Source organism: Ursus americanus, chromosome 17 (genome assembly GCF_024610735.1).
Source record: "Ursus americanus isolate L20-20 chromosome 17, mUrsAme1.1.p, whole genome shotgun sequence".
Classification (NCBI taxonomy): Eukaryota; Metazoa; Chordata; class Mammalia; order Carnivora; family Ursidae; genus Ursus; species Ursus americanus.
Genome location: NC_142143.1, coordinates 41,121,651 through 41,135,315, shown reverse-complemented (window position 1 = coordinate 41,135,315; position 13,665 = coordinate 41,121,651). Strand labels below are relative to the sequence as shown.

Genomic DNA, 13,665 nt, shown 5'->3' with positions numbered 1-13,665 from the left:
TACAGTGCCTCCAATAGCATCAGGGCCATTAACAGTATTTCTGCTAGTCGTCATGTTTCAAAAATACAGATCTTATTATTATTATTATTCCACAATTCACACTGAAAGGTGTTATTTTGAGTAAATCCTTACTTCAGTTTGTTCATTTTACCACTGCTACTTATTTCTTTGCAAATGTGCAATTTAATAGAATGTTCTATCCACAGACTGCCTAATAACAGAAAAAATTACAGAAGAGGTTTTCTTAAACTCAGGTAAATAAATATATTTTCAAAGTTTCAGTCAAGTTGTTAGCTTTAAGTGAGATTGTAAATAAGATACCTAGCAAGTGACTGACAAACAATGGGACTCAAGTTCTCTTCTACTTCCTCCTACTTCCTTCAATTAAAATTCTTTTTTTTTTTTAAAGATTATTTATTTATTTATTTATTTATTTGACAGAGATAGAGACAGCCAGCGAGAGAGGGAACACAAGCAGGGGGAGTGGGAGAGGAAGAAGCAGGCTCATAGTGGAGGAGCCCGACGTGGGGCTCGATCCCGTAACGCCGGGATCACGCCCTGAGCCGAAGGCAGACGCTTAACCGCTGTGCCACCCAGGCGCCCCTCAATTAAAATTCTAATAAGAAAAACTCAATCTTAAGATGCCCTGCTTCCCCCCAATTTTCAATAACCCCTGATTTGTCTGTCATAATGCCCAGTACATGACTGACTTCAAAGTGTCTGTACAACGTGCTCTTAAATTTAAAAATGAGCTTGACCTCTAAAATCATACATAATACAGATACAAGGTGAATTTGCATGCCCAACTCGTGGAATACTAGAATTAAAAGATACTGCTTGAAGCTTAAAAGAAATAATTTTCAAAAATGGAATAATTAACCAAAAGTGGCAACAAATTCATGTAAGTCTTTCTAAGATATGGCACAGAATGGAAAATGGCAATTCAGTTGAAAAAAAACTGCGCTTAAATTTATTGATAGTATCTCTAATAAATTAGGCTACTTAGGGTGCATATCAATTTTTCAAATTTCAAATCAAGGAGAATGACTATGCCTTCCCCAGACTAGTTTCACAACTAGACCCAGATTGGTGATTCTTGAGTTCTTATTTTTGTTTATGATTGCATGGGCAGTGTCTAGTGATACTACAAGGGCAAAAGGACAGAATATTATTTTAAAATGTAAAAAAGGGAAGCTTACTCATATTTTTATAACATATGTTCTATGTTAGAAGTCTTATATAATTATTTTAGTTTTTATTTCTGACTCCAGTGACAAAGATTTAGCAAATCAGCCAAGAAGAGAAGTACTGGTTTTATGCAAAAGAATACTAGACTGACCTGGACTATCTGGCCTCTAGGTCTAACTCAGTTATTAATTACCTGTGTGACTGTGGATAAAGACACCAAGGCTTTCTAACTCTCTATTACTATTTTTACTATCATCATTATTATTATTATTGCAAAAAAGAGATAAATTTACAGGATCCCTAAGTGGCCACAAGGTTAAACTTGGTAAAACACACAAAGGACAGGTATGTCACAATAATGATAAACAACATCACACTGGCACAGAATTTGAGTTGAAAAGGCATGCTCCCATCTAATTTTCTCGTCTGAGGTTCAAAGCAACTCTGACTGTAGGTATTATCTGTGGATCACCTGGAAGAGCCTGTCAATCAGAAAGGTTAAAAGACCTACGCAAGATCCCACAGGTGAAGTAGTAAGTCTAGAACTTGAATCTATATCTCGTAAGTTCAGTCTCAGTGTTCCTCCCACAAAATACACTATGCCTTGTGACAAGACCATCTGAAGCAAGAGAGAACAATGCAAGAGAATCTCTGCTCTGAAACCCTTGAGGTAGACGTGTTTCAAATCTACTTTTAGACTAAAACCCAAACTTCTTAGCATAGCATGCAAGGCATTAAGGTAATGGACCCCACAGGGCTTATTTCTCTCCGTTCTTCTCTTTTCCTTCCTTCCATACATCTATCCATGTAAAATCCATGAAAACGCTGTTTCTTCAGTTGCCGTACGCCAGGTTCCATTTGAGGTTTAGACACAGCAGGAAACCAGAATCATCTTGGTCCCTGCCCGGATAGAACTTATACTCTACTTGCCAGAAAAGCCAGAAAATACTTGCAAAGTGGTATGAAGAAAACAAAATGGTAAATGGCATAAAGAGGACCAGGGATCATATGGGGGCACTCCTCTAGACAGAGGCATCAGTGTAGTGCTCCCCACAGAGAAAGCTAAATGATGGAAAATCCAGTCATGCAAAGGTCTAGTGGAAGACTGCTCCCAGCACAGGGAACAGGACGTGTAAAAGCTCTGGTTGCTTCTTGGGGGAGGAGACGGTTTTGACCTTTTGCAATTCTTAGAACAGGCTACACGCCCCCCGCCCTTTCGTGCCTTCACATGTGCTTCTCCTTTGTGTGAAGTATTCACTGTCTGACCCACGTTCTTTCTCCCCTCTTGCCCGTTTAACTCCTCCTCATCCTTCAGAACTCAGCTCAGCTACACTCTCCACCAGGAGATCTATGATCTTTTCTCTTCTTCCCCATAACCTGGCATGGAATTGATCACATGTGTTCTGAAAGCATTCTCTATTTAACACATACAGTCTTTTGTAACCCTTCATCTTTCTTTTCCTCCGATTATGAAGACCTTGAGAGTATAGAGTATGCATTCTTAAAGCTTAGAACACTGCCTACTTATTAGGTTCTTATTAAATACATGAGGGAGGAATGAATATTGAAATTTTAAAGACTGACAGGACTCGTCGCCTGATGGCTCTGATTATGAAGCATAAAGAAAGGGACACGGGGGGACACCTCGATGGCTCACTCGGTTAAGCATCCAACTCTTGATTGGGCTCAGGTCATGATCTTGGGGGCTCAGCAGTCAGCGCGGACTCTGCTTGAAATTCTTTCTCCCTCTCCCTCTGCCCCTTCCCCCACTCACGCTATAAATAAATAAATAAATACATAAATAAATAAATAAATAAAATCTTTTTTTAAAAAGACACGTGACCTGCTAAAATCTCAGCAGAAAAGTGAATAGTACCACTTAAGAATACTAGGTCATTCATCGCAATACCTACATTTTCAGACACTTCTAAGTGAAATACTTGCAGAGTTTGCTTAAAATCTGCCTTATTTAAAAGTCCAGTTCCTTCCTGGTCCAATTGTTGAAGATATCTTCCCAGTCCGGTCAAAATGCGAACACCTCTTTTGTGCAGCTGTTCTTTTAACGCATCTGTTGAGGAAGAAGAAAAATGGAAACCAATTGTTCCTACACACAAATGCATCGATTCTCTCGTAGGAAAATTAAAGTTGATGTAAGTGGTACAAGGGATGTGAAGACACAACTAGATGGCAGGTAGGACTGACAAAAGACTTAGAAAAATAGCATGCTTTGAGCCGAGCATTCGTACAAAATCACACGTAAAGATACTAGAACTATAGCGCCACTGTGTGGTGAAAGTGTTACACAGACAAATAAGGGATCACTTCAACAGCATGAAAATAACCTACACGTTATAAATAAAACCTTAGTTTTTACTTTCCAGGCTTCTTCTTCATCTAATGATCTCACATCTTTAATCTCTTCCCTCTTTGCTATAATTATAAAATTGATGCCAGGCAAGTCACTCAAAACTAACAAGTTCAAAATTTCTAAAATATTCGAAATCTTCAAACTGTAACTTACATATTGAACAGCATCAAGGCTTTGGAGAGCTATCTTATACTTACACATTCTCGAGCTTCTAGCATTCTCTTTGCAGGTCGGTAATTACACTTAACACAGTTTGTGCCATCTTTACTTAAGAAAATATAGTTAACTTTACTAAAGCAGTTATTAAATATAATAAAGAACAAATGTCACCGGATTTGTAAATACTGGGCTGACCATGACAGAACAGAGACAATGACATCAAGGATACTGGGAGAGTTCAAACCCCAATCCCAGACCACTTTTAAATCTGTTTCTAGCCTTCTTACTCTCATATCATTTTTAAATGACAAATCAGGATGTATCAAACTTTATAAATGAGAGGTTGGTTTCTATGATTACTTGTTTAATGTCTTCCTTCCTCTTGACCATGAGAGTCATCAAAGGACTGTCTAATTGAGCCTAGTATACCGCAGTGGTCATAAGACTGGACTCTAGGAACAAAATCTGTAACATGTTTTCGTATCCGAAGCCTGCATATATTTCATTTATTACCACAATAACTCTGGAAAGTTAATAAAACAGGTTATCCCCATTTTAGAGATGAAGAAAGAGGTGCAAGGGATTTACACAGTGTAATATGTCTTATACTAAATGGCAGACTCCAAACATCAACCTGGCTCCCAGGCTAGCATTTTTTTCTTTTACAAGAGGCTGCCATAAATCGCTTTGGGATATCATCTCATGCATAAGACAAGTATTATGTTACAAAAATCACTTATATTTTATTCATTTCATGGAGAAAACCCATACTATCTAATACTTTCTAAAATTCTTAAATTCATAATTCCTACAATACTAGTTAAACAAGACCACTAAAGTGGAAAAAATCCTAAAAATATTTTTTTTCAAATCCACCTGCTTTATAAAAGTATTTTTAAATATACAAATTCATAAAAAGAAGCAAATAAGAAATATAAATCAAGTGCCTTTTATAAAACTAAGAAATATCTGGAAAATACTGTTTTACTGCTTGCAAAAAAATTGTTGAAAGTTAAAACTACTTGAGACAATAGTAATGATACATACCTTGAATGGCCTTTAAGACAAGCCTATCATTGGCTTCTTGACTGGTTATATCATCATGTTCCACAGAATCAGTTCTGCAATTGATATGTTCACAGTGATAAAAATATATTGTTTTGCAATCTTAGTACAGAAATTCTTAAGCTCTTCCCTGTTCTGGACTCAAAGAAACTCTCAAAGTTGGAAGAGTGCTTACAGATTCCTCAAGTCCCAGCCTCGCTTACTGCTGTAATTCCCAGAAAAATTAAATATGCTAAGTCAAGAGCTAAAATCCTTAAACTTTCCAAGAACTACCTTTAAACATTACATTCATTTTGCAGCTATTTCAATGTTCTTTTAGAATAATTAAAACTATCAAATTTAAAGGCAGTTTTAACTTTGAAAGTACAAAATGTAAAAACATTATTTTAAGAAGCCAAAAAAACTGCATTCATTTGAGCAATACAGTAAATGACAAAGAAACAGACTTCCTTTAGCCAGTTTATGGGATATGGCCCTCTAATGCACATACAGTACACCGATTATTGTCATTTTGAAATGCATACAGCACCAAGAAACACTCAGCAAGAATAGCATATATACCCATCTGTTGTGATTAAAAATATATATATATTTTATTGATTATATATGATTACATATTTTTTACATTTTACTTATATAATTTATATATAAATATATTAATATATAAATATATAATTCATCTAGAAATACATAGATGGATTATAAAATATATATTATTTATATATAATGCTGTGAATGCTATGAATCAAAGCATCTTTAAATGAATTTGAATTTTTTAAATCACAGAATATATATATTATAAAATATATACAAATATACATATTGCAACTGACATGTTCATACATGTAATATATATTATATATAATAAAATATATATAAATAATACATGTTTTATATAATATCTATTCTGTGACTTAAAAACTCAAAATCATTTTAAAAAGCATTTTTTGAGGGGCACCTGGATGGCTCAGCCAGTTAAGCATCCAATTCTTGAATTCAGTGCAGGTCATGATCTCCGGGTCCTGAGATCAAGCCCCACATCGGGCTCCTTGCTGGTGGGTGTAAAGCCTGCTTAAGATTCTCTCACTTCCTCTTTCTCTGACCCTCTCTCCCCCAGCCCCTGCTTGCTCTAAGAAATAAAAAATGAATAAAAATTTAAAAATAAAAGCACTTTTTGATTCATAGCATTATTTTTTCATTATGCTTATCATCAATCAATGAATACTATAATCACGTGAAACCCAAGACATTTTTTAGTGCTAAAGAAAGAAAAAGCATTACACTGAAAATGTGGGAAATATTATATAGCCTACCTTTTAAAATTGACTGCTTTGGTGGCATTTGGTAAAATAAAGGTGTTATAGCACAGGCAGATTAATAAACAAATTAACATAAAATGGAACACTTCTGAGCTTTATTTAACTATTCCTACATATAAAGTGTATTTGAGTACAGTCTAGCACATGACATAGACGGATGTAGCTATGCTTTGTTTTTCAAAAATGTAAAACTTAACTAAAGTCAAATGCTTTAGGATAGAGTATCATTTTATGATAATAAAAAATAGTGTTTTCACTTACTTCCAAAATGACAAATGCATATTTGACTTACTTGAGAGAATCCAAAGCTATCTGATCAATATTAGTGATCCGAAGTATAAGTAATGTGTTTTCTTTTATGCTTTCTGGAAGTCTGGGATGATCAGAACTCAAAAATGTCAAGTTTGCACCCTAAAGAAATTAACAGACGAATTCTTTAAAGCTAGAAAGCACATAAGAAGTAAAATACAACTAACACTAATTTTAAATATTCAATTCTGATTATATTTGACATGGTATACTTTTATACTGATAAAAAAAATTACACTTAGAGAATATATAGAAACCACACAGGCTTCAGTTAATAATATTGGAAAATAAAGGAAATAATTTCCCAATTAATCTCTCAATTAAAACAATCTTAGATTTAACAAGTGATGTGAAAAAATAAGAACTCCAATTTTTTATGAGTCAGAGGAAGAAAGGACAAGTAATTTTAACTGAAATTATGACATCCCTAAATTCAGAAATAGAACCATTGACTCACAGAAGGATGTACTGCAAATTGATGACCTAATAGATTCATCACCCTCTTTCATCTGGTCTTTAGACGACAAACATCACATAAATGTAAAACTAACTGTAACCTAATTGGAGCAGCAAGGTTTTGGTGAAAACATTCCTAGCAAAAATCCCCAATCCAAACTTAGAAAATTATTATTTTTATTTCTGCGTTGCTCAAATAAGTATGGTCAGATATGGACAAGCACAAATTTAAAATAAGGGGCTTAATTATTTCTCTCGAAAATAAGGGGAGAGGTGTCTTTCCTATTTCCTGGAGCATTTACTTAAAATACTTGTAACTATAGTACTCTCTCTATTCTTTAAAACGCACATAAATTCTCTTGAAATGACTGTATTAAGCAATTAAAGAGCCTATGTGACAGGGAAATGCATATGAGCCTATGTACGTATGGCTCTGTGTGCGTAAGGTCCATCTAGGAGTTCTGAGGCAGGGCGCCCAAAGCAACAGAGGACGCTTGTGAGTGAACATGTGGGTGCACTTTCATGCATGTGCATCTGTGAGCAAGAGAGCATGTTTATAGGAGCATTGTATTAACAGCTGGCACTAAAATTTCTTTTAGGGAGTGTCTGGGAAAAGACCTTGGTGGGGCATACAGAAGTGAAAAGATAAGTTCCAGAGTTACACCTGGAAGGCAGACAAGACCTGCCCCCGCCTCCACAAAAAAGAAAAATAAGCCGAATATTTCTGCATAAAAAAATGGAAGATTCTGGGAAGAGTAAGTGATGGAAGGATCAGAAAATGGAGAGGAGGACCACACCATGGGAAATGTTTAAGGGCAATATTTTTAAGAAGAAGACTGTCTAATAATAAATTATAAGTTGCTTACACTGCTGCAATATAAGCCTCCCTCTATATTCCCTTCGAACTGTCTGCCACACAAAGGATATGGTTTGTGTGTGGGTTCCCTCCCTTCTTTCTTTCCTACTTTCCTTCCTTCATCCCTCCGTTTCACTCTCTCTCCCTCCCTCCCTTCCTTTTTCTTTCTCCCGTCTCCCCTCTGCCCCATTCTTTCTTGGAAATCATAAAAGGGAGCAGAGTTCCACATCGGGTTCAAGTAATACAGACCAGGAGAGTAAGAGTAAGTCATAAACTATACTAAAGTTCTGGAGCAGCAGTTCAGAGATAGAAGTAACTTTCATGTTGGGACAGACATTAAAAATTCCGTTTCCAGGTTGTGAAATGGGATTTGGAGCTGATTTTCTCTAGCTCTTTTTTTTTTTTTTTTTAAGATTTTATTTATTTATTCGACAGAGAGAGAGACAGCCAGCGAGAGAGGGAACACAAGCAGGGGGAGTGGGAGAGGAAGAAGCAGGCTCATAGCAGAAGAGCCTGATGTGGGACTCGATCTCGCAACGCTGGGATCACGCCCTGAGCTGAAGGCAGACGCTTAACCGCTGTGCCACCCAGGCGCCCCGATTTTCTCTAGCTCTTGAGAGGCAGGCTAGAGTGACATATGTCTAGTGTATTTAATCCAAGTTGAAGATGTAAAATTCTTCCTTACCCCCAACTCTTCACATAACCAGTCACAACATCCTATTGATTCTGCCTCCTAAACACGTTAAAATTTTTTTCTAATTAGCTTCATAGCCACAGCCACTTGCCTACTTTAGGTTGCTATACCCACCTTCCTAATTAATACAATTCAGTCCAATCTGGTTCTTTCTACTAGTCTTCGATCCATTCCCCATATTGTAACCAGAGAGATTTTTCTTTCTAAATCGTAAATCTGATAATGTCAACTCCCTCATTCCATCCACCTCTCATCTTTCAATGACTGCCCAATACACTTTAGATAACTCTTTAATATAAGGCTACAGTAAATGAGCTCTGACTTATCTCTTCCCAACTCTTACCTGGAATGAGAGTTCAGCCAGACTGAACAACTTCCAGTTCTCCAAATAAGCCATGCTGTTTCACGCTTTTGTTCTTTGCACGAGCTGTCTCCTTCACCTGGAAGCCTTTTCCTATCCTCTCCTGTCCATCTATCCCAGCCTAGCTAACTCCTTTTCTAGATAAATGTCAGATGGCACTCTCTCCAGGAAGCCTTCTTTGACCCAACAAAACTGAGTCACTGCCCCTCCGATCTGGCCCTCCTATTTGACTGTATTTCCCGTTACACTGTAAGTTCCACGCAAGTAGGGAATTGATTTAACTTATGCACTGTTCTATCTCCAGTGTTTAGCCTATCAGTAGATATTTGTTATATGGGTGGTCAATGTGAATAGTGCTCAATTTTACTCATGAGATAATGTGAACATAATAATTTAAAATTTAAGAGCACTATACAAATTGTAGTATTACGTATCATTGACCCATTCTAGAGAATCCTTCTTATACACCGTAAGTCAGGAGCTGTGTGAGGTGGGGAAATCACAAGGCAGAGAAGCTAACTATCAGATATGTGACAGCTCCAGAGGCCAAGTATCCCTCTGTATAGAGAAGAACATGCGTCTACGGGAGATAAGCCTGCATGATGTGGACCATGACTCCCGGGACTACTGAACAGCCACCTACCCAGGGCCTTCAAAAGTACCAAGAGACAAGCTCTTCCAAACTTAGACTGCAGATTTGTAAGGGAGGGGTAGAGTGTTACAAGCAATAAATGCTATATGCTTACATTCAGACCACGGGGATCTGGACCTGTGAGGCAGAACCTCCTGGGGAAAGATCAACCCTTAGCCCCTGCTCTATAGGAAGTAGAGATGATAAATTGAAAACTAAAACCCTGTTCCTTCTACCCCCACAGGATCCCACAAAATTCAGCATCTGGCATTAAAACATTTACATACACATACACTTCACTTACAATATAAAAATCGCCAAGCTGGTATTGTTTTCCTTTTCTTCGTCCACACTGATGACTATAAATATTTTTTTGAATAAAAGGAAGCACATTTGTTCTAGAATTAAATGACAAAAATGTGAAGTTATTCAGCTTCTGTCAGAAGTAATCATCTTGAGAGCTGTAACATGTTTTATGGTATACCTGTTTTTCCCAAATTGCCGATATTCATAAATTGTTAGGGACTGGTCATGAGCAAAAAAGAACCCAACCAGCTCTCTGCAAGCATCACGTCCATTTCTAGAAAAACAGAATGATGTTAAAGATTTTCAAACAGGGTAATTTTCAAAGTACATGACAAACCAGAATTGTGTACGTCAAAGAATAGCATAACTCTCTTCAATGTGCAGCAATGAGCAAGAGTTATGGGAAGCTATGGGGAAACGTGGCATGACTTGCTGAAGTGCCAATTTAAGTAATATTTGGATGGAGAATAAGGCTTTACCTTACACTAATAGGATCCAGATATATTACAATGTAGACTACTATTCTGACATAGACTTTTAAGATAAAGTGAAAGACCTTAAAAAATGCTGGCCTTGCAAGAAGCCACTCAAGGTTAGACACCATCTTTGTCACAGAAAGTTTAAAATCACTGAACAAACTTGGTTATTTTTAAAAACACACTTCACCTTTAATATATACAAAGAACATCAGTATTATGTATGACTGGAAGTTTGTAAGACAGAGATAACAGATTGGAGAATCATCTTCCTTCTCATTGTCCTGCATCTATCAATAATCTACTATTAATTTAAGCCATTAAAAGAAAATCAAAGAAAGCAGCTTACACAAAGGCTAATTTTTAAATGTTTTACTATCTTCTAGTAGTAGTATATGTCTTTAAAAAATTCACTTCTAAGTTTCTTTTTGAAAGTCATTTTAAAATCACTTTTTCAATAGCTTCTAATTAAAATGTCTTATTTCTAGGATAGCTCCTGTAATTTTTGTAACATATTAATATTACCTAAAAATGTTCATTCTAAATTCACATTTTGCATTTAAATGTGACAAACTTAACTAATCTCATTGTTATTTCTATTTGAAGAGAATATTGTTTTATGATCATAGGATTAAAAGTTTAATAAAATCACAATTACCTTGATATGATCCTACCATCAAATTGTACTTTATGAGAAAGCATATTTTCAGTTAATGTAGAATGGGTTCTTATCCTGTTAAGAAACACATTATTCAAAAATCAGTTTAAAGTTTCCTATACTTGATGTTGATGCAAATGATAAAGTACAAAAAAGGTTATGTTGCTATTTTGAAATGAACAGAATGAAGATGATGTTATAAACCTTTTTTTTTTTTTTTTTTGAGAGTACTAGCTAACTGAAGCAGCCTTGGAGGAAATAACCCTGAAATACCGTGTATAATACACTCATAACTTCTGTGTTAGAATGTATAGTAACAAAGTGCTATCCAAGTAAACAGCACATTTGTAACCGGTCCTGTCACAATGCTCCCTGGCAGCCATTTTAACCCTGCCTGTTCTCCTTTGCCTCCCACCAACCATCTAATTTGCTTTTCTAGCCTCTTTCCATTAGAGGTGACTTAAGAGACAAAGTTCTGCCAATAATCTTTGAGGAAAGACTTTCTTTTCCTGATAAGAGAGTGGCATGGGAACAGTTCCTGCCTGTGAACGTGGCAGGGATATGATGCTAGGAGCCACTGGAGCCATCAGGCAACCATGTCAGAAAGGCCAATAAGATTTTGAGGAAGCCAGCCCAGAGCTGTGTCATCGCTGAACCACGGAACTAAAACCAACACTACCTCCAGGCAGCTGGTTTTACAGGAAAATAAATCCTGACTTTTTAAAGTCACTATCAGTTAAGTTTTCAGTCATGGGTACCGAAAATATTCCTTACCAAAATAACGGAATGGTGGGAAAAGTGCTAGATGAGGTTCCAGCCTTGAATAGGTGTAGCTATGACCTGAGATCAGCTGTGTAATCTTTATGGCCTTCAGATGGCACTGAATAATCTCACATAGATTGCTAGTCTGAAAATTCTGTTTACTACTATGAAGCAAAACCCAAATGTCCGCACTTTAACATGCTAATACTAGTAAACTCCTTTATAATAAGACATCTGAAGATCTGGTGACGTATCTTTACTCTCCTTCCTAAATAATTTTATGGCACTCCAATAAAGCTGCGGTGTCATGAAACTGCAATACTGCAAATAGTAAGCAAGTGTATGGGTCATTGGGATCCTGAAAAGCAATACCTCTCTAAAATCAAGGTCTCTGAAAAATAAGCAGCATACAGACAACAAGAGCCTGTGAACCAAAGGAGTCTGTGAACACAGAGTGGAGCCATGAAAGACTGATCTTCTCAATTCAGTTTAATCCGTCAGTATTAATGTGTTTATTAAATGCTCACTACATGCCTGAAAAAACTCTAAATGCCAAGAAAATAACAGCAATAATAAAAGTAACTATTTATCGAGAACTCCCTAGACACCAGTCATTATTAAAATCACTTAAATGCACATTGGTTCATTCAATGCTTGCAATAACTCCATAAAGTAAGTACTATTATCCCATCTTACAAATAAGTTTTATGGAGTCATACAATTAGTGCATGACAGAGCCCAACCTTGCTCATAACCATTATGTTATATTGCTTCTCCAAGGTGAACAGAACTCAATTTAACAGTGATAGGTTGAAGTAATAGCTTCAAGGAGTCCAGTCTCCTTGAAAAGATAAAAGAAGTAAATAAGACATTTATATTATAAACGGGAAGTTCTGTGTTAGCGTTTTAGGTATCCAGTAAGTAGTACTTCTCTCTACCCAAGTTCTTAACCAATACGGGAATAAGAGTCAGGCAGATAAAGACCAAAATACAAATTTTACTGCTCCTGGTGGGAATGCTAATTGCAGCAACCACTTTGAAAAACTATTCGGCAGTATTTTTTAAAGCTGAATACATGTGGACTAAATGGTCCAGTGACTCCACTTCTAAGTATGTACTGAGCAGAAATGAGTACATACGTTCACCAGAAAACGTGCACCGAAATTCATAGAAGCACCATTCTCAAACGGCCAAATGTCCATCAACATCTGTGAATGAACTGTGATATATTTATGCCATGAAATACTGTACAGCAATGAGAATAAAAGACAACAACAAATAAAAACACAGATAAACTCACAAACATGTTGAGTAAAAAGAAGACAGATACCTAGAGTCCAAATTTTGTGCTTTCAGCAAGTTTACGACAAGGCAGTGACCCTCCACGCTATCAGGACAGGGAGGTTAAGCTGCTGTGGCAGAGGAAGGGGACAGTAACTGGGACGCAGCACAGGGGAGGTGCTGAGGTACAAGGAACGCTCTATTTCTTCATCTAGGAACTTGGCACATGAGTATTGTGCAGTCTGTGGAAATTCCTATGCTGTACACTTAAAATGTGTACACTTTGTGGACATATATTTTATTTCAATAAAAGCTTACTTTAAAAAAGAGAACTTTAGATGTGTTAGCTAAATCATGACCCTCCAGAGTTGTTCATACCCTACACCTCAGAACATGTAATTACATTACGGTTACACGATATGATAAAAGGGACTTTGCATATGTGATTCAAGGCCTGGAGATGAGGAGATTACCTGGAATTATCCAGCTGGATTCAATGCACTCTTACGTGTCTTTATGAGAAGAAAGTAGAGGGATATGTTGACTACAGAAGGTGTCAGAGGGGCACTTGTGTGGCTCAGTCGGTTAAGCACCTGCCTTTGGCTCAGCTCATGATCCCAGGGTCCTGGGATAGACCCTGTGACGGTACCCCTGCTCAGTAGAGAGTTTGCCCCTCCCCTGCTCATGCTCTTGCTCTCTGTCTCTCTCTCTCACAAATAAATAAATAAAATCTTTTAAAAAAAGAAGAAGAAGAGTGTCAGAGCGATAAAACACAG

General features: G+C 36.8%; 1 protein-coding gene across 1 annotated transcript in view; it reads right to left on the bottom strand.

The window, feature by feature from the left end:
- Positions 1-13,665, bottom strand: part of CAPS2 (calcyphosine 2) — a 45,870-nt gene that overhangs the window by 10,404 nt on the left and 21,801 nt on the right. Inside the window, exons 10-15 of the mRNA XM_087868921.1 lie at positions 10,847-10,921; positions 9,891-9,986; positions 9,711-9,804; positions 6,392-6,510; positions 4,763-4,836; positions 3,102-3,256 (exon numbers count right to left, since the gene is read on the bottom strand). Coding sequence (XP_087725047.1) covers positions 3,102-3,256; positions 4,763-4,836; positions 6,392-6,510; positions 9,711-9,804; positions 9,891-9,986; positions 10,847-10,921 — 613 coding nt within the window. The remainder of the gene's footprint in view (positions 1-3,101; positions 3,257-4,762; positions 4,837-6,391; positions 6,511-9,710; positions 9,805-9,890; positions 9,987-10,846; positions 10,922-13,665) is intronic.